This window comes from Rhododendron vialii, chromosome 3a, assembly GCF_030253575.1.
Source record: "Rhododendron vialii isolate Sample 1 chromosome 3a, ASM3025357v1".
Classification (NCBI taxonomy): domain Eukaryota; kingdom Viridiplantae; phylum Streptophyta; class Magnoliopsida; order Ericales; family Ericaceae; genus Rhododendron; species Rhododendron vialii.
In genome coordinates, this window is record NC_080559.1 from 23,754,420 (window position 1) to 23,774,960 (window position 20,541).

Consider the following 20,541-nt stretch of genomic DNA (forward strand, 5'->3'; position numbering starts at 1 on the left):
AGTTTAAAGAGAGAGGGGGGAAGTAAAAGTAAGTCGAACGAGAAGGATTAATGGGCATAATTGTCAGGAAACAAAAACTGTCGTAGCCCTGAAGAAAAACATGGTGACATTAGTGCCACTCTTTTTTTAAACACATATTACTAATTTTAACAATATTTTAATTTTAATTATTATATTGTGAATGCTCTAATACATAAAATATACTCCATGAGAACAAATTATTCCGTCCAGTGCGCACAACGCACCAAGGCACATTTTAACACGTCGTTCAATTTGGGGGGTTTTAACTTTTTTTTAATGTCTAGTTTAGTGCTCCTCCTATCAAACGTCAAACACCCTCAGATCAGATTTCTCTCTCTTCCATTCCTCGACTCTCAATCGAGTCGATTCCACCTCCGTCCTCACATCACTGCTACACACCCATAGCCATACCATACTCCTCTCTCTCTAGATCTCTCAATCTCTCTCACTCTCCAGAATTCCCCCAACGGAGGGTTCAACACTCCAACGGTTCCTCCGCCGCCTCAGATCCCTCACGAGTCCCCTCTCAATTGGCGGCTAATCATTTCAGATACCGCGGATCGGAGTTCTCATTGACGGAGGCTCGATCGCGCCGCCATGGCCGCCGCCAATGCTCCGATCAGCATGAAAGAGGCCCTGACGGTAATATCTCTCTTCCACTTGTTCCTCAACGCTTTTAGCTCCGTATTTTAACCGAATTTCGATAACCGATTGCTGTTCCAAGTGAGTTGGCTTCACTTACTTTGCGTTGAGCTCGTTGTAGATCAGTATTGTGGAATTTGTTTCCAGATCTGTAATGTAGATTGAAAAAACGAATTCAAAAAAATCCAACCCGCCAAATATGCCACGTAGGACATCTTTAAAACCAGCTGCGTGATGTAATGTAGAAGAAGATTGCATCGTTATCGAATACATGGTGTTGATTGTGGAATTTGTTGTGGTGTGTGTTATTGCAGCTGCCTAGCGTAGGGATCAACCCTCAGTTCATCACCTTCACTCATGTCACGATGGAATCGGATAAGTATATGTGCGTTCGGGAAACCTCGCCGCAGAACAGTGTTGTGATTATCGATATGAGCATGCCCATGCAGCCGTTGAGGAGGCCTATCACCGCTGATTCGGCCCTTATGAATCCCAATTCCAGGATTCTAGCTCTAAAAGGTACTAGTCTTGCTTTGCTCAGTTGATACGTCTCTAGAATGTGTAATCTCGGAAGCTGTTGGCGAAAAATACTTCGCCAATGCTTGTTATGTGTTTTCATTTTAGTGCAATTCACAAATCAGTGTTTCACCCTGACGAGTCTCCAACTTCAATCTTTGTTATGTTGGGGGTGATCATGCATGAAGCATCACTAATGTTGCTTCCTCCAAGACTCCAATCAGTAGTTTTTGCACTTTAAAATTTTTCGCTGAATAAGTCATAGTCTCATAGATATGGGTGTCACTTCCCTTGGGTGTATCATTTTGAGTGGATGTACAATCTGAACGTGATCCAGTTTCTTTTGGCAATGGCATGTTGCTTCTTTTCATGTTTTAAATATATTCTCTAGGGAATGAAAAACATACTCTAGTTAATGGACATACCCCTGTCTAAGGCCATCAAATTAGGGTTTTTGTGAGGGATGCCATCTCCGCAGAGGATTCCAGATTCCAGTCACCCGGCACAACGTGTTTTATTCTCAGCGGCAATTACAGTTGGCTTCTCAGGGTCAGACTACTCAAAAACACACTCTAGTTAATGGAGATACACCTGTCTAATTGTCCTTCATGATAGGACTGGTGGCACATTTTTGGAGGGATAAAAATATGATTTTCTGGGGCCATAATATTACTGCATTGTACAGTAATAAGTAACTTCGGACTGTTTTTAGTTCATGACATGTTTTCATATTTTTGAAGCTCAACTTCCGGGAACTACTCAGGATCACTTGCAGATATTTAACATTGAGATGAAAGCAAAAATGAAATCACATCAGATGCCAGAGCAGGTGCCAATCTATTTTTCCCATAGAAGGCCTCGTGCATTTTCCAAGTGCATTATTGAAGGTTTCCTTAGTTCTTTCCCATGCTATTTTTACAGGTTGCTTTTTGGAAGTGGATTACTCCAAAGATGTTGGGTCTTGTCACACAAACCTCTGTTTATCATTGGTCCATTGAAGGTAACACGCCTTTCTTTCACTTGAATGAGCAATATTGTACTTTACCCTGTTTAACTCTACTAGTGTCCTTTACCCTGCTTAACTTCTGTCTTGCTTCTATGTCCACACTGTACGTTGTAATCTGTTCTTCATCTTCCCTGTAGGTGATTCTGAACCAGTAAAGGTGTTTGATAGAACAGCTAATTTGGCCAACAATCAAATAATTAACTATCGATGTGATCCTACGGAAAAGTGGTTGGTTTTGATTGGAATTGCTCCTGGCTCGACAGAGGTACTTCTTAGGTTACGATGCTTATGCTTCAAAGTATGAGGTGTTGCACTATCGTTCGAATAAACAGTGCATGCAATAAGCCAGTGTGATATAGTTAATTATGACCAAGTTCTGTATTCTTTTCTGTCTTTATCACTTTTATCTGTACCATTTTTCAAAAACATGTTCCTCTCATGTAAGTTGCCCTCTTCCTTAAAAGGTGGGTAGTTCCGTGGGTTAATTTAGCTGTAATTTGTGCTTAGGGATTTTTTTTCCAGATCATCACAACATTGGAATGGCATATGTAAGTTATTTTGGAATTAATTTGTGTGCTTAGGGTTACAAATTGTTTTAAAGATCTCACTAGCAATGCTCCATCTTACTGTTCTTCTTTCATGGTAACTTTCCTTTCAGTATGCCCTTTGACATTGCAGATAAGGAGCTGGTAATTCTATGTGAAGCACCCATATTCATTGAAATGCTGTTTGTGAAATTATAAACAAGTACTTGTTGACTTTTTTGGCACAGGAAATTAAAGGAGATGAAAAAGAATGGTCATATAAAGCGTGTTATTGTGGTTTATACAATTTCATGATATGTGACACTGATAACTATTTGTTGGATTGTGGGGGTGGATTGTCGGATTCTATGTTTTTTGCTTTCTGTTCCAATTTCTCTTACTTCTGGTCCGTTCTGGATTTTCACCTTAGTTCGATTTTGCTCCTGCAATACCATCAATTAATGGTATTCTGGTTGAATGAAGGTGAATTTTACTTGATTCGCCTCTTTTGCGTGGTTTCTGTTGCAGTTTTTTTTTTGATAAGTTGTTTCTGTTGCAGCTATCAACATCATTTTGTTAAGAATTTTTTTCCTTAGAAGTGTCTTAGTTTTCATGGGCCTTATCTGTGTTTTTGGCATAATAAGTCTGGGAAGAAGTAGGGACTGTTTACTATTTACAATTCCCTCGTCTTTTTTTCTTTTTTAATGCATATTGTATTTGCGAAATGGGCTTGTAAGTTGTAACCTTGGGTGTTAACTAATTCTCATTTTTATTCTGGTTTTGTAGAGACCGCAACTCGTCAAAGGAAATATGCAACTGTTTTCCGTGGATCAGCAGCGCAGTCAAGCACTTGAAGCACATGCTGCTGCGTTTGCATCGCTCAAAGTGAGTCTGTTTCCTTAAACTTGTCTTGCAAGAGTAATTAATTCTCTTGCAATCACGAGTGTGATAGTATCTTTCGGTATATTGCTACAGGTTCCGGGGAATGAGAATCCTTCTGTTCTCATTTCTTTTGCAACAAAGACCATTAATGCTGGACAGATTACGTCAAAGTTGCATGTTATTGAGCTTGGTGCCCAACCAGGTTCATACTTTCTTGCCCTTTTCATTGTGTTTTTCCCTTTTGTTATATTTATATTCTTATGGAGGTCATTTTTTCTGGCCACATTTTTTTTCATTTATGTGAAAGTAATCTATCCTATATTCTTGTGTATGGTGATGTATCAATTCTAAACACCTATGGGTTCTGGAGGAGACATAGTATGCAGTTTTAATATATTTAGCTGAAATGTGAATGGTTGAATTGGGCCTGTGGCACTGAGTTAATTGCTTTTGTTTGTTGGGATTCCCACAAAGCTGTCATTTTAGTTCTGTTTTGATGTGAAGGATTAAACATTTTGTAGATTTACTTTTTTGGGGAATCAAAAAGAAAATAAAAGATGATTGTTCGGTACCTAAATATATACTCCCTACGTCCCATCTTGTTGCTAAGGATTCTATTTTGGGATGTTTCAAATTATTTGCTCTCTTTGAAAAGTCAAATTTCATAGAAAAAAGTATGTAAATTTCCACTAACTTACTCTCATCTCATATATGATTAAAAGTAGTTTTAGAGGTAGAAATTAAGGGATAATGCTGGAAGTCTTATTCAACTTTTTAAGGAGACGTGCATCTTACTATTCTTCTTTCATGGTAACTTTCTAAGGGATAATGCTAGAAATTGAGGTACTTGTCAGGTTACGGAGTTGAATGATCGGTTTGTTGGTTATTATTGTTCGGAATTCGCTGAAGAATGAGAATAACATATTATGTCACATACTCACATATTGGGCAAAAGTCTTGAGGGATGAGCTGGGGTCCGGTAGAAGATGGGCTCAACATTGAAGTGCCATACACAAAAAGAAATTTGTATCATGATTTATGTTTGGTTTGAATATTCAGTTGAGGAGATTTTATGTTTGGGAAGTTAGAGTTGGGCTGAAATATATATATATATATATATATATATATATATATATATATATATATATATATATATATATATAGATTTATTTATTTATTTATATTCCTTCATCAAACAAATTAATTTCAACTCTTGAAACCATTGTGGTTCTGTGGTTCTCGTGCTTGGAATTAGAAAATTTTATCCTCTTAAAAATATGTATGTATTTCTTTGCAGGAAAACCATCTTTCTCAAAGAAGCAGGCAGATCTTTTCTTTCCTCCAGATTTTGCGGATGACTTTCCGGTTGCCATGCAGGTGCTTCTTCTTTCGAGGTTCTCCATATTGTGTGGTGCATTGCAGTTTCACATAACGGTTTTTGCATTTTGGCAGATATCCCACAAGTATAGTTTGATCTATGTGATCACCAAGCTGGGACTTCTTTTCGTCTATGACCTGGAAACAGCTACTGCAGTATACAGAAATAGGATAAGTCCAGATCCCATTTTTCTCACAGCTGAAGCTTCTTCAGTTGGAGGTTTCTATGCCATCAATAGGCGAGGCCAGGTGTTACTTGCTACTGTGAATGAAGCAACAATTGTGCCTTTTGTCAGTGGCCAAGTATGTTACCAAGTCTTTTAACATTTTATCTATTGGACAACCAACTCTTGCTTATTGATTTTATCTGGTTATTCATACAGTTGAACAATCTGGAACTTGCTGTCAATCTTGCCAAAAGAGGAAATCTACCCGGTGCAGAGAATTTGGTAAATTGATTCATCCTATCGCAGAGAAGCTTCTTTCGCTCGATTGTCATTATTAGTTATACGTATCATTCTTCAAGTGAAAACTTACCCACCTTTATTTCTGCAATATCTCAGGTTGTTCAGCGTTTCCAAGAATTGTTTGCTCAAACAAAGTACAAGGAGGCTGCTGAGCTTGCTGCTGAATCTCCACAAGGCATCCTTCGCACTCCTGATACAGTTGCCAAGTTTCAGGTATTATTCTGTTTGGATAGATGTCGATCAGTATAGAAACTACTGCAACATCTTTTATTTATATTTGTGAAAAATTTAGATTGCTTTTTTCTTAAATCACGTGATAAGAAATGCAGAAACCGCTTGTTGGCTCATCGAAGTTGCTAAATTTTGAATGCTTGCGTTTTCACTTTTAAATGTTGCAATGCGAGAAGTTAAAGTCATGAAGCATGTTACTTTTTGTATTACCAATACCCTAAACTTTCCCCTGGCTTGAATGCTTTAAGTTCTCTTCTGAAGTAATAATAATATTCTTCCCTCCCCTTGAAACTCTACCCTGCAGCTTGTTGGTATCAGATAACTTATACTGACATGAAATTGTCTCCAACCACCGTGATTTTCAATAAGGTATCCTGGTCTGCTAATTCAAGAATGTACTGTTACATTTGAATTTGAAGACGTAAACTCCTGGATTCTTCTGGCTTATGAGAGGGATTAAAGCATACAGAATAAAAGTTAAGAGTTTCTTCATTTTGGGGTGATGGGTGGGTGTAAAAGAGCTTGAATCTTCAGACTTTATATTTGTTTTGATGTCTGGCGTGAGTTTTAGTCTTATTCTATTTTACGTTCTCCTTTTTATTTTCTCATGCATTAAGCCTATACACCTTTTAGAAGTTGATAAAAACATCTGGTTGAGATGGCTGAAATAATCTCCAATGCTTAACACATGGCTTGGAATGGAGAGAGGTGGAATCAGTGTAAAATAATATTACACGAGCTAATGGGCGTATGTTGCGGACATGTAACACAGTTTATACGGGCTGAGTTGCTTCCATCTATAGTGTTTCTAATGTTTTTGCTTAAAGGTCAAACCAAGTAATTTCCTTGTTTGGCCTACTTGCAGAGTGTTCCTGTACAAGCTGGGCAAACACCACCCTTGTTGCAGTACTTTGGTACTCTCTTAACTAGAGGGAAGCTTAATGCATTTGAGTCGCTGGAGTTATCACGCCTTGTTGTGAATCAGAACAAAAAGAATCTTTTGGAGAATTGGTTGGCTGAAGACAAGCTGGAATGTAGTGAAGAGCTTGGAGACCTTGTCAAGGTTCTTTTTGTTTTGACTATGGAAGTTATATAGTGATTTGTAGTGTACCGACAGCTGTTATGCTGACAAAAATTGTTACATCTTTGTGATGTCTATAACAACATTATATTGTAGACTGTGGACAATGACCTCGCATTGAAGATATATATAAAAGCCAGAGCAACTCCCAAAGTCGTTGCAGCTTTTGCTGAGCGGAGGGAGTTTGACAAAATTCTGATATACTCCAAGCAGGTGAGTGCTACGTATATGTTATTTGGTATACCAGCATTTTGTCTCCAGATATCTCTTGTATCACCTCTGCTGGGAATTTTGGGGCATAGAGGGACTGTGACCTTTTCTTGTGTTTCTTTGTGTTATTTTTTCTGCCTTGCTAGTCAACAGGATAGTGTTATAATCAATTCTTATAAACTTTCTTCCAACAGAATTGGCTTATCTTTCGTGGGTTTTTTTATGTTGCTGTAGGTTGGATATACACCTGATTATTTGTTCCTCCTGCAAACAATTCTCCGATCAGATCCCCAGGTAATGCATGCAAAGTTAGGTATATATGATTGTCATACGTCTTTGGTACATGTTCAATATATCAGAGAAAGCCCAGACATTTTCCTTACTTTTGGTAAGCAGTCAAAGTCCATTTTTTGTTGATCACGCCACAAATAGTGTCCTATTGTGTTGAATCTTAATTTTTCGTGTTGCTTATAAACTATGGCATGTCATTTATTTGAACTTAAGCGATGTTACTTATCAACACGTTAAGAACTGAGTTGCTTTCGAGTTACAAAAAAGTGATCTTTTTCTTTTTATCTTGTTGGAATTTCGGTTGCAACCACATAAGTATCCTGTGGCATAAAATGGTATCTGGATGTTGGATTAATTAACTGACTATCATTGGTTGCAGGGAGCTGTTAATTTTGCATTAATGATGTCTCAAATGGAGGGAGGTTGTCCAGTTGATTACAACACAATAACAGATCTCTTTCTTCAGGTCTGTTTTCTGTGAATGTGCTTCCATTTCCATTTTGAATATTTAAATGATGTCAGGCTAATTTGTTTTTGAACTAGAGTTGTTTGTGCTGAAAATTATGGTATTTTTGCTTTCCTGGTTTTGATTGTTGCCTTCTAAGGTGTAAAATGCTGTCTGTAATTTTTTTGTGTGCGCTAAAATTGCTGCTTGCAAATTGTTTTCTGTTTATTTTGTAGAGGAATTTGATCCGGGAGGCAACAGCATTTTTGTTGGATGTTCTGAAACCCAATTTGCCAGAACATGCTTTCCTTCAGACAAAGGTTACTTTTCTTCGTCTATGAACATCGAACATCTTTTTTTGTTGCTCCAGTTTCCAACTTTATAATTTCTCCTATTTACACAGGTGTTGGAAATCAACCTTGTTACATTCCCCAATGTGGCGGATGCTATTTTAGCAAATGGGATGTTTAGTCATTATGATCGTCCTCGTATTGGTCAACTTTGTGAGAAAGCTGGTCTTTATGTGCGGGCTCTTCAGGTAAGATGACTTCAAAAAGTTCAGTCTTATAATGGAGTCAAAATTTTCCTTATTTTACAACTCTTTGCCACCTTTGCAGCACTACTCTGAACTGCCGGATATTAAACGTGTGATTGTGAATACTCATGCAATTGAGCCACAGGTATATGTTCTCCAATGCTCTTGACCTTTTGATTGTGTGGAATTACAAGACTTGTACTGATTGATTAGGTCTTTCGCAGTCTCTTGTGGAGTTCTTTGGGACTCTTTCTCGGGAGTGGGCTCTGGAGTGCATGAAGGACCTTCTATTGGTGAATCTTAGAGGCAACCTTCAGATTATTGTGCAGGTACCATGACTGGCTCATTGTATGTGAATGACATTTATTTATTTTGAGCAAACTAACCTGACAATCTACAGGTTGCCAAGGAATATTCAGATCAGTTGGGAGTTGATGCATGCATAAAGCTTTTTGAGCAATTCAAGTCATATGAAGGGTTGTACTTCTTCTTGGGGTCATATTTGAGCTCCAGGTAATATTTTTGGAAAAGGAAGTTTTATTTTTTGGGGGGATGAAGTCAGTTGCAGTAGTTTGTCCACAATAGGGTCTGTTTTCGATTCCCTTTGTTATTTTTTTTAATATATCTATTTTTTTGTATTCTGGTACAGTGAGGATCCGGACATCCACTTTAAGTACATTGAGGCAGCTGCCAAGACGGGACAAATCAAGGAGGTTGAACGTGTGACCAGAGAATCAAACTTCTACGATGCTGAGAAGACAAAGAACTTCTTGATGGAAGCCAAGCTTCCTGATGCACGACCACTTATAAATGTGTGTGATCGTTTTGGATTTGTTCCAGATCTCACCCACTACCTTTATTCAAACAACATGCTCCGCTACATTGAAGGATATGTTCAAAAGGTACGATTTCTGTGAGGATGTGGGCCTCTTTCTCACTTCAAAAGAAGATTCTGCTGCTAAACTCATCTTGTTTTTTGGTGGTTAGGTAAACCCAGGAAATGCTCCTTTAGTTGTAGGGCAACTTTTGGATGATGAGTGTCCTGAGGATTTTATAAAAGGCCTAATTCTATCTGTCCGTTCGCTGCTTCCAGTTGAGCCACTGGTTGAGGAGTGCGAGAAAAGGTCGTTTCTCACTGTGTGTTACACCCTTCTTTTCTCTTCATGGTGCCTTAGATGCTCATAACTAATTTGCATTCCAGGAATCGACTTCGATTACTAACTCAATTCTTAGAGCATCTTGTGAGCGAGGGAAGCCAAGATGTACATGTCCACAATGCCCTGGGTAAAATCATAATAGACAGCAACAATAATCCAGAGCACTTTCTCACCACCAATCCTTATTATGATTCACGCGTTGTGGGAAAATATTGTGAGAAGCGTGATCCCACCCTCGCCGTTGTTGCTTACCGCAGGGGGCAATGTGATGATGAACTTATCAACGTAACCAATAAGAACTCATTGTTTAAATTACAAGCCAGGTTAGTGACTTAATGCTTTAGTTTTTGTAATATAAATTGATGGTTTTGATCATTGTGTGGAGGTTTATATACCCTTGTGTTGTATTTCAGGTATGTGGTTGAAAGGATGGATGGTGATTTGTGGGAGAAAGTTCTAACCCCTGAGAACGAATTTAGAAGACAGCTCATTGATCAAGTTGTTTCAACTGCTTTGCCTGAAAGCAAGAGCCCAGAACAAGTTTCTGCAGCTGTTAAAGCTTTCATGACTGCTGATCTTCCTCATGAATTAATTGAGCTTCTGGAAAAGATTGTGCTGCAAAACTCTGCATTCAGTGGAAACTTTAATCTGCAAAACTTGCTCATTTTGACAGCCATTAAGGCTGATCCGTCTAGAGTTATGGATTACATTAATAGACTGGATAACTTTGACGGGCCTGCTGTTGGTGAAGTTGCAGTTGAAGCCCAATTGTATGAAGAAGCTTTTGCAATCTTCAAGAAATTTAATTTGAATGTCCAGGCAGTTAATGTCTTACTGGATAACATACGAAGCATTGATCGGGCTGTTGAATTTGCATTCCGAGTTGAAGAAGATGCTGTTTGGAGTCAGGTGGCTAAGGCTCAACTCAGGGAGGGATTAGTGAGTGAGGCAATTGAGTCATTTATTCGTGCAGATGATGCCACTCAATTCCTAGAGGTTATTCGTGCTGCTGAGGATGCGGATGTTTACCATGACTTGGTAAAGTACCTTCTAATGGTTAGAGAGAAGGCAAAGGAACCCAAGGTTGACAGTGAGCTCATATATGCATATGCAAAGATTGATAGGCTAGGTGAGATTGAGGAATTTATTCTCATGCCTAATGTCGCTAATCTTCCAAGTGTTGGTGATCGCTTGTATGATGAGGCGCTGTATGAGGCTGCGAAGATAATATTTGCTTTTACTTCTAACTGGGCCAAGTTGGCTTGCACACTCGTGAAGCTTAGGCAGTTCCAAGGTGCTGTTGATGCTGCACGGAAAGCGAATAGCTCAAAGACATGGAAGGAAGTTTGCTTTGCTTGTGTTGATGCCGAGGAGTTCCGCTTAGCTCAAATATGCGGTCTCAACATTATCATACAGGTTGATATATTGTTTTCTTTAGGTTATCTAGTTAAAATGTGAAGGTTTTATAGCTATTAATTTGGATAATGTCTTAGTTTTGATTTCTTGATTTCAGAGATTCTACTCTCATGTTGTAGGCATGCTGCCATTTGTAATATGCTGCTCTTGGTGCAGGCTTCATGCCTAAAATTGTTGTTGCTTTATGTTGCTAAGAATAGAACTCTTGAAGATTTTCGTTGGTATATTAATATTTTCGTTTTGCTATGAATTTGCAGGTTGATGACTTGGAGGAGGTTAGTGAATATTATCAGAACAGAGGATGCTTTAACGAGCTAATATCCCTTATGGAGAGTGGATTGGGATTGGAACGTGCTCATATGGGCATCTTTACGGAGTTGGGTGTCCTTTATGCTAGATATCGATATGAGAAGCTTATGGAACACATCAAATTGTTTTCAACTCGTCTCAACATTCCCAAGCTCATTCGAGCTTGCGATGAACAGCAGCACTGGAAGGAACTCACGTACTTGTACATTCAGTATGATGAGTTTGATAATGCTGCAACTACCATCATGAATCACTCTCCAGAAGCTTGGGACCACATGCAGTTCAAAGATGTTGCAGTCAAAGTTGCTAACGTGGAGCTGTATTACAAAGCTGTTCACTTCTACTTGGAAGAGCATCCTGATCTTATAAATGATCTTCTTAATGTGCTCGCACTTCGCGTGGATCATACACGTGTGGTTGACATAATGCGAAAGGTTTGCTGTTCTCCTGGAATGCTTTTTACATTATTGCTATGAAGTTTTTCATGGCTCGAAAATCTCTTTGGAAGCTACTGGTCACTTTTGGTAACTTACGTTTCCCTCGTTTTTTGTTTCAGGCTGGTCACCTGCTTCTTGTGAAGCCATACATGGTTGCAGTTCAGAGCAATAATGTGACTGCAGTGAATGAAGCTTTGAATGAAATTTATGTTGAGGAAGAAGATTACGACAGATTACGAGAATCTATTGATTTGCATGATAGCTTTGATCAGATTGGACTTGCCCAGAAGGTAGTTGTAACATGTAATTATATTTTGCACTTGTTCTTATCAGTGGAGTCCGATTTCACAAACCTCCTTGGCATTCATTTGAGCAGATTGAGAAACATGAGCTTCTAGAGATGAGGCGTGTTGCTGCGTATATCTACAAAAAGGCAGGTAGATGGAAGCAATCCATCGCCTTGTCAAAGAAAGATAATCTTTACAAAGATGCCATGGAAACTGCCTCACAATCAGGAGACCGCGACCTTGCAGAGGAGTTGCTTGTTTACTTCATTGACCAGGTTTCAACCACTAACTGAAATGCATGCTTTCCATTCGCTTTTAAGTCCCTACTATATCAGTACAATAGCGTGCAGTTGCGGTTAAACTTCAACTTTGTGGAACCGACTTCCTTTTGTTAGGGTGGCATTGGAGGCCATTTTTAAGAGAAGAAACTTAAGAATTCACAAGATTGACATGAACCATGATCAATATTAGTTGTTTGTGTTGTGCACTTTTTTTTCTTTTTTTGTGAGGTTAATGGTTTTGGTTGTGAACTAGTTTTCTCACCTCGTGAGGGAAGGAAAGTAGAGAAGATGGAAAGGCCTAACCTTTCCCCATCTAATGTGTCACTGACAATTGAAGCAGAAGTTCTTTAAGTTTCCTTGAGTGGCAATGTCAGCGTCGAAAACTTTAAGTTTCCTTGAGTGGCACTTTGTTTATTCTTCCACATTTTTCCTGATTAAAATCTAACTTCTTGATGAAAATCTTTTGTTGGTTAGGCAAGCTTGAATGTTTAAGTCTACTGCCCCCACCATCTCTAAATAGAATGATTTTGTTATTCCACCTTTTTCATATCTTCCAGCTTCAAGTACTCTCTCTCTCTCTCTCTCTGGGTGGGCGTGCTTGTGTGTTTGTGCGCGTGCGTGCGTGCGTGTTAGTAGCATGCAACTTTTCAGTTGAGATGGGTACGCCTTTTTGAGTTGTAGTTGCTGATGTTTATGTGCTTTTTGCAGGGAAAGAAGGAATGCTTTGCATCATGCCTCTTTGTTTGCTATGATTTGATACGCCCAGATGTGGCTCTTGAACTTGCCTGGACAAAGAACATGATTGACTTTGCCTTCCCATACTTGTTACAGGTAATTTGTTTGTTCCTTGTGTAGTAATTGTCCATGAAAGGGGCCAAAACCCAAAACTGTCATTCTAGTTTCTTTTTGTTTTTTAAGGTGATATGTCAAACTATTGGAGCCCGAACTCTGTTACTGAATCGCGTGATACAACAGAGCTTGCTTGGCCGTATCACCATTTTGCATAGTTGAGACTTCCTTCTAAGTCTAACCTCTCTCTCTCACTTGCAGTTTATCCGGGAGTATACGGGCAAGGTCGATGAACTCATTAAGGACAAACTAGAAGCTCTCAGTGAAGTTAAGGCTAAAGAGAAGGAAGAGAAGGATATAATGGCACAACAGGTTTTTGCTTTGAATACCTTTTCTAATTGGATGCAGTCATTGGACATCAATGTCACTAAATAGTAAAGAGCTAATGGATGGTTTGTGCAATTTTTTTCTGCAGAATATGTATGCTCAGTTGCTTCCTCTTGCCCTGCCTGCACCCCCCATGCCAAGCATGGGTATGGGTGGTGGTTTTGCTCCACCACCACCCACCATGGGGGGAATGGGTATGCCACCAATGCCACCATTTGGTATGCCACCAATGGGCTCCTACTGATTTTGTGGGTGATACAGTAGATTATTAACTGATGACGGGTAATTCATTCATGTGGAGGGGGATGCTAGCAGTTTGGGTTTTCGGTTGTCCATGGTTCCATGTTTTTGCACCGTCGTGCTTTTCCCCCAATTTGTTGTTGTTGAAAGCAGCTTCAAGGCATTGAAGTTCGGTCTAGTTTGGATATAATTTGAGGTTCTGTTTGTAGTTCGAGGTTTGGGTAGATATATTCCTTTTGTAATACTTTTTTTTGCCGGGTAGGAGGTATTTTTTGGCAGCTGGCAAGCGGGAAGCTGAGGATTCTTCGTATTGTACTGAAATGGTCGACAGAACGCAATTTGGGACATTTTAAACAAATTTGCAGGGGTTGATAAGACTGGTTTACTGTTTCTTTTTTCCGGTGTTAATTAGCAACCTTTCCAATGAATATCTTGTTTTGTTTATTTCCCTTCTGCCGGAGTCCCTTGTACCGTTTTTTTTCTTCCTTCTCTTAATGGCCTATTCTTCTTATCGTCTCATTAAGTGGCATTTTTGGTTTGTTTGATTTTTTGATTGAGCCAGGGTTTACAGACTTCAGCCCATATTGCTGTATAATCTATCCCAGATTTTGACCTGTAGTTGTCCTGACTCATTGGGGGCGGCAAGTCATTCCTAAATTACTCTGTGGTTATCTATCTAGTGTTAAAAAGTACATTAGATATTGACAAGTGAAAAAGTTCATAATCAGGCTATCAGCAATCAGCTAAACAAGTGAAATTTGGTTTTTTTTTTCATGTTATAGACCTCGTCAATGTTTCAAGCTGTCTTAATTCAGCTTGTCAAGAGATGTTCTGACAGTATTTTTTAAAGGTTTGAAGAAGCTACTTTTGATTGGATTGGGGGTTGGTGATGCGCACATCTAGACCGTCTGTCTCGGCAATCAATGATTTGGATTGCCGAGACGGATGGATGTTGAGATTACGCACAGACCGAGCAATTTGGATCGTAGATTGTTGAGACGGACGGTCCGGAGGTAAACAACACCATCAAGTTATGGTGATTCAATAAAAGCATATTCTTCGATGCACTTTAAGCAAAAGTACTTGTAGTAGAATGGTAGTAACAACTTTCCTTGGCTCAACCACTGAGCTCAATGGACAGTACGGAAGACCGCCCTTGATAGTATTTTATGTTGCATTTTGCATTGTCAATTCTTTATTTTGGATTATGGCTAGGACAAATTTTGAAGTTGGTGCAGTGTTTGGTGATACGTGGAGAATAGATTTTACAATAAAGTAGTGTTTGAGAGTATAGCAATAGATTGTGGGTTGCTATTTTACCATGTTGCCCTCGATAGTATTCATTAATAAGATACAAGTATGAGTGTCTACTCTTTTTATCAATGACCCGTTTTAGCCATAAATATTTTTAAAAATTATTAGATCAAAATTTTCCAGTGGTCCTTTGACCTCACCATTATGCTGCCATATTTTGTAAAGTACTTAAAGAGATAATACGTAAGATAACAAGTGTTTCTGTCATGATTTGCGCCAAGTGACATCATATGGTGTAAAGGAGATGAGCAATTGAATTGTAAATGTTCAAAATAAAATTATTACATAGTAAAATATAAATTACCCTAAACTGAAACTATTTACATTTTGTTCTTGTAGTGGAGTCAGATTTCACAAACCTCCTTGGTATTCGTTTGAGTAGATTGAGAAACACGAGCTTTAAGAAATGAGGCGTGTTGCTGCGTATATCCATGCGAAGTATCCTAAAAGAGAATTGGTTGACTTTTGGAGGATGGAGGAATCCTCCATCGTTATCTTTCAGGTGCACTGTCAAAAATACCCTTGCAGAGTTGTTTGGTTTTGATTGTGGAGGGATATTAAAGCATCATTTTAGCAACCATTTATGGCACCGTGTACTTTTTTCGTACTCAAGAAGCCAAAGCCACCATTTTTCTTTCTTTTCTACTTACCCTTGTACTTTTTTCTTGCCCTCATACGTTTTCCTTTCCTTGAGAAGCAAATAGTACCAGCAAACTTGATTGTACTGGTTGCTTGTGCACCAAGAATAGAGAACACAAGTCATATAAAGCTTTGTTCTTTCGCTTCTCTTTTCTCTGGCCTGGTTTTGCTGCTTTTCTCTCTGGACTGGTTTTGAGGCTTGTTTCGTGGTTGGTTTTTCTCTATGGACTGCTTTTTCTCTTTTCTTTGAGTTCTCGACCTCTTAGATCGCTTGTCAATGGTGCTCAAAATCCAGTGGCAGTGTTTTAATCTGGTTTTTTTTTTTTTTTTGTTCTCAACTGAGTTATCAAAGCTATTATCTGGTTTAACTGTTCAGACGACAGGAACAACAAGTTCCAATCTTTCTCTATCTCTCTCTGAAAATTTACAGGTACGTACCAGGAAGCTTTTACCTCATTGACGAACTTCTTTTTCTGTCATTTTGAACTGTATATGTTCATGGTTGATGCTATAATCTTCAATATGCTCTGTTTATTTGTCTATGATTTTTTTTTACAAAGAGCTCCCCGTGGTTGGTAGGTGCGGCGAGCTAAGACCTAAAAAATTGTTCAGCCCATAATTTCTCTCTCTCTCTCTCTCTCTCTCTCTCTCTCTCTCTCTCTCTCACACACACACACACACACACACATTTCTCCTTTTATCGATTTCATTTGTTTGTGGTGCTGTGGTAGCGGTTTGGTTGGGTTTTGGCTCTGGATTGGTCCTGGGTATGGTTTTCAGGGCTTGGTCGTTGTTAAGGCAGTGGTTGGTTTGCGCTGCTTTTGGTTATGGGAGATTTCAGCGTGTTTTAAATCCTTCTTTTGTGTGTTTGTTTCGATCTGTTGTTGGGTAAGGATTGGGAGGTTGTGTGGAAACCATCTGGTCGGTGACTACGTCGAGTTAAGACCTGCAAAATTGTTTGTCCTTTAAAATTTTTTGTGAGAGGTTGTGGTGTTCTTTGTGAGTGATTCCTGGTTTTGCCTGTTGTTAATACGTTGCTGTAAATTAATAAGCCTGCTTGTTTTGGATCGCTGCTAAACAGTGTCTAATCTGCTTTCTTTGTGTTTTGTTTTTAACAGGGTTCGTTTGGTACAGTTGAGCATGGGAAACTTGAGCCGGGCTACAATATTACGTGGGGATGATCCTTTTCGGTGAGTTGTCATTGTTTGCCTTACATTTTAGAGCATCCAAAGCATTGTACGTTGTATTTTGCATTTGATGCATTCGCCTCTGTGATATTCTAGGGTCCTTTCGGTTTATACTTTCTTAGTGTTCCTTGTGTATTTTTTGAGCATTTCAACTGTTCGCTGAAAGGTTATCAGTCATTAATTGATTTAACCGTGCGGTTGAATGAAAGAAGAAGGAAAAGAGAGTCAAATTACGAGTCAAGAAACTCATCGGAATGTGTCTACAAAAATTCTACACACTGGTAGGAGTAGAAATTTCCAGGGGACTTCAGCTTGTCCTATGTTAGTTTTTTGGTTTTCCCTTGATGAGGCTGAGGTGTGGGAAGGAGGGTATGCCATTGGTTTTTTGAACTTGTTCTCTTTGTTTGGTAATATAATTTGAAATTCCTCCTAAAAAAAATAGAAAAAAACAAAATAATAATAAAAGAAGAAAAAACTCAGTGGAACATGACAGTTGTTTGGTCTGATAGTTATTGCAGCAGTCCTGGGTGTGAGGAGAAAACTGACCCATTAATTTTTGGTGCATGCTTGGTAAGTTTGCTGTCAGTTTGAAAGTTTCCAAATTCAGTTGTTATCGATGTCACTCTAAATCTTTTTTTGATCGGAAAAATGTCACTCTAAACTTCTGAAGGGGTATAGCTCCCGAAAATTTAAAATCGATCAATACATCAATAGAACTGGGGTCCGAATCATTTGATAATATAGCATCAGTTCCGTGGTTCTTTAGTTGTTCATGAAAAATCAGTTGAAGGTGTCTTCCTATTAGCTATTTGTACATGAATAATTAAGACTGGGATCCGAATGATCTGATATGTCTAACAGCAACTCCATGATTTTAGTTTATCATTAGATTCTATACAAAGAGCGATTTTAAGTGACTCTTTTTCCTTTACCCCAATGGCTAACTGACTTGAACTGATGGTTTTGGCCTCTGTGATCTCTAAGAAGCCTCTAAATGTTGTATGCACTAATGATTCTAGTTTATTCATTCTTGTTTCGGTCGAAAAAATGAATACATCTCTGGTTGGTGCAGTTTTTGGGTATGAGCCGCATTCAGTTTTGCTCATTGGTTCAATTGCACTCAACGAGCCCACAGGTTTCATGCGTCTTCTAAAAGTTAAGACCCTTGCGAGTAACGCTGTATGGATGCCACCTTAATTAGTGCTTGAACATTTGTAAAGTTTGTAGATGCCTTCTGTTTATACCCGTTTTTGGCACCCAGTCCAAGGCAAGCATTGGAGGGCCATTTGATTATCTTTTAATTAAATTGGACTGAAAAGTAGAGATGTATTGAACTAAAATTAATGGGCCAAGACAGTTTTCATTAGGCCCGGTTAATTTTATTTTGTTCCAATTGAATTTCTAAAGTTTTGGGCTTCGGGTTGCGTTATTTAAATGGGAGCCCAACAAGTATTAAAGATTGGCCTTAAAAAGTGGAGGCCCATGATGGGATTGCATGAGTAAAAATAAGAGGCTGTTAGAAGGGAAATTCTACCACATGGCTATTTGACCTAGTCAAATAGCCCATGTTCTTTCAGTTCCACGAAAACAATAAATGGAGACGACCCACTAAGTGTTCAACCGCCCATGATCGGGAGGAATTCGTGGGTAATTACTTTTTCACTCCTAGAAATCGCCCACGATGGAAAAAACACATGGGCAATATATTTACAACTTCTCTTAACTACCCATGATCCCATGAAGTGGAGGAGTTACATGGGACACGTGTCATCACGAGAAGAAGGCCAGCAAACCCTTTTGCATGCAATGCCGTGGCTTATACATACTAGAAGCAAAGAAGAAAAAATGGTTTCCACACCAATCAAGCTCAACGCTTAAAACCAAAAACCCTCCTATCGAAGCAATTATTTCATTTCTCCCTCATTTCTATCTCTCTTGTACCCCCAATTTTGTAATTACGACATAACAAAATTATTCATATCTCTCTTGTATCCCCAACTTTATTATTACGACATAATGAAGTTATTTTTACGTTGTTACTTCTTTTCTTACACGGTTAGGAAATTATTAAGTCCTCGCTCGTAGAGGCAAAATCACGGACCTTCGCTACAATCCAGCCCTTAGGTTGCAGCACTATCGCCCTCACATATTCGAAGTCAGAAAATGGGCATTCAGTCCTTTACGTTGGATACGACAAGTCCTGACACGCCCGCTCTCTTTGAGTCACTTCGGAGCCGAAACACCTTCATACATCTTTTTGTATTTATTAACAACGTGATTTCCCAATAATAGGCATTCCACACACCGTTTGTTAGGCACATATGGACATGGATGGGACTTGCACCTGCGTCGAGAGGAATTTTTTCTTTTTTGTCCCAGTAAAAAGAACTCAATCAATCTATGCTGACAGCTTTTAAAATCGTCAATTTATGTATACAGCTTTTAAAATCACCTAACAAAATGAAGATAAAATTTAATAGGCATCTTCTTTACTCAACTTATTTAGGTGTTCATTCTAGATGTTTAAAATAATTATGTTTCCATCTTCAAAATCTATTATTACTCATTATACCCATATATATATATATATATATATATATATTAATGTCTACCTATTTTTTCCTATATTTACGTTTTCTGTTCCCCTTTCAAATTGGATAATAAGGGTCCGTTCCAGAACCCAAAAAAAATCCTTATTTTTTAAAAAGACAATTTCAAGCTCAAAAATTATGAGCTTATTGAAATCTAAAAATATGCAATATGGATCTTATTTGGAAGATCTCGATGAGATCTTTTATACGATGCAAAAAAAATTGAAAAATTATTTTTCATTTACTTTATTTTTGTCATGTTTTTTGATTTTTTGTCATTTTTTTATTTGATCATGTTTTGTTCATCTACTTCGATTGAAATCTGCACTTTTCAAAATTTGTCATGTTTTTTTATTTTTGTCATGTTTTTTATTTGATCATATTTTATTCATCTACCTTCTCGAAACTTGTCATGTTTTTCGATTTTGTCATGTTTTTTAATTGATCTTGTCTTGTTCATTTACCTTAATCAGGTTTTGCTATGCTTTTGTGAATTGATCATGTTTTGTCATATTTTCCAGCTTACACATTCGTTTTTGTAAGAATTGTATTTTCTTTTTAGATTTTAGAAAAATGAAAATATGAGACAGAAGATTAGGAGAGAAAAAATTCAAAAGATTAGGTAAGATAAATGTTTAAAAGAGGGGAGAGAATTGAGATAATTAGAAAAGATTTTAGAGAGATATATATATATATATATATATATATATAGATTTGAAAAATTAGGAGAAAGAAAGGGTAGTTTAGGATTTAATTGAATTTGAGGATGAAAAGATAAGTATTTAAACACATTAGGATGAACACCTAAATAAGTATGATAAAAAAGGATGACTAATTAAGTTCCTCCAAAATGAATTGGAAATTCAATTTCTTGAGATATATTGGAAGGTGAAAAAAAAATACCATTGGCTATGAGAATTGTCTATGAAAATTATCTCTATGAGAACTGGCTATGAGAATTAAGAACTGACTATGTGAATTGGTTATGAGAACTGGCCTATGTGAGCTGGTTATGAGAACTGGCCTATGTGAACTTGTTACGAGAACTCACGAAAATACACAGTTCATATAGCTCTAACCCACACAGTTCACATAGCCCTAACACTCACATTTCACATAGCCCCAATACTGCTCACATAGCTCAATTGTACAATTCATCATAGCCACAATTCACATAATTCAAAACACAGTTCATATGATTGAAAATACACAGTTCACATACACGATTCACATACCCAAAACTTTTAATACACAAATGTAAGCAAAATATATAGTAGTA

General features: G+C 38.1%; 1 protein-coding gene across 2 annotated transcripts; it reads left to right on the forward strand.

Moving 5' to 3' along the window:
* Positions 1 to 315: 315 nt before the first annotated feature.
* LOC131320570 (clathrin heavy chain 1) lies at positions 316 to 15,275 on the forward strand. 2 transcript variants are annotated; one of them, XM_058351300.1, is made up of 30 exons: positions 317 to 663; positions 978 to 1,182; positions 1,920 to 2,008; positions 2,101 to 2,179; positions 2,323 to 2,450; positions 3,496 to 3,594; positions 3,685 to 3,793; positions 4,889 to 4,968; positions 5,044 to 5,271; positions 5,352 to 5,417; positions 5,532 to 5,648; positions 6,532 to 6,729; positions 6,844 to 6,960; positions 7,192 to 7,251; positions 7,628 to 7,714; positions 7,930 to 8,013; positions 8,097 to 8,231; positions 8,311 to 8,373; positions 8,453 to 8,557; positions 8,629 to 8,741; positions 8,878 to 9,130; positions 9,216 to 9,352; positions 9,430 to 9,708; positions 9,799 to 10,801; positions 11,059 to 11,544; positions 11,667 to 11,837; positions 11,924 to 12,109; positions 12,824 to 12,946; positions 13,166 to 13,276; positions 13,380 to 13,980. In XM_058351300.1, the coding sequence occupies exons 1-30, from the start codon at positions 619 to 621 to the stop codon at positions 13,533 to 13,535; spliced, it is 5,112 nt and encodes a 1,703-aa protein (XP_058207283.1). In that variant the 5' UTR covers positions 317 to 618; the 3' UTR covers positions 13,536 to 13,980. The 2 variants fall into 2 exon arrangements, with proteins under 2 accessions (XP_058207284.1, XP_058207283.1); XM_058351301.1 differs by lacking the exons at positions 11,924 to 12,109; positions 12,824 to 12,946; positions 13,166 to 13,276; positions 13,380 to 13,980 and adding an exon at positions 15,228 to 15,275 and having other exon boundaries at positions 316 to 663.
* Positions 15,276 to 20,541: the final 5,266 nt, after the last annotated feature.

Bases quoted from the DNA above. Each gene is read 5' to 3' on its own strand.
- LOC131320570 (XM_058351300.1), top strand. From the start codon at position 619: ATGGCCGCCGCCAATGCTCCGATCAGCATGAAAGAGGCCCTGACG. The intron at 5,418-5,531 runs GTAAATTGATTC...GCAATATCTCAG, and splicing joins TACCCGGTGCAGAGAATTTG to GTTGTTCAGCGTTTCCAAGA. The intron at 8,374-8,452 runs GTATATGTTCTC...GGTCTTTCGCAG, and splicing joins CTCATGCAATTGAGCCACAG to TCTCTTGTGGAGTTCTTTGG.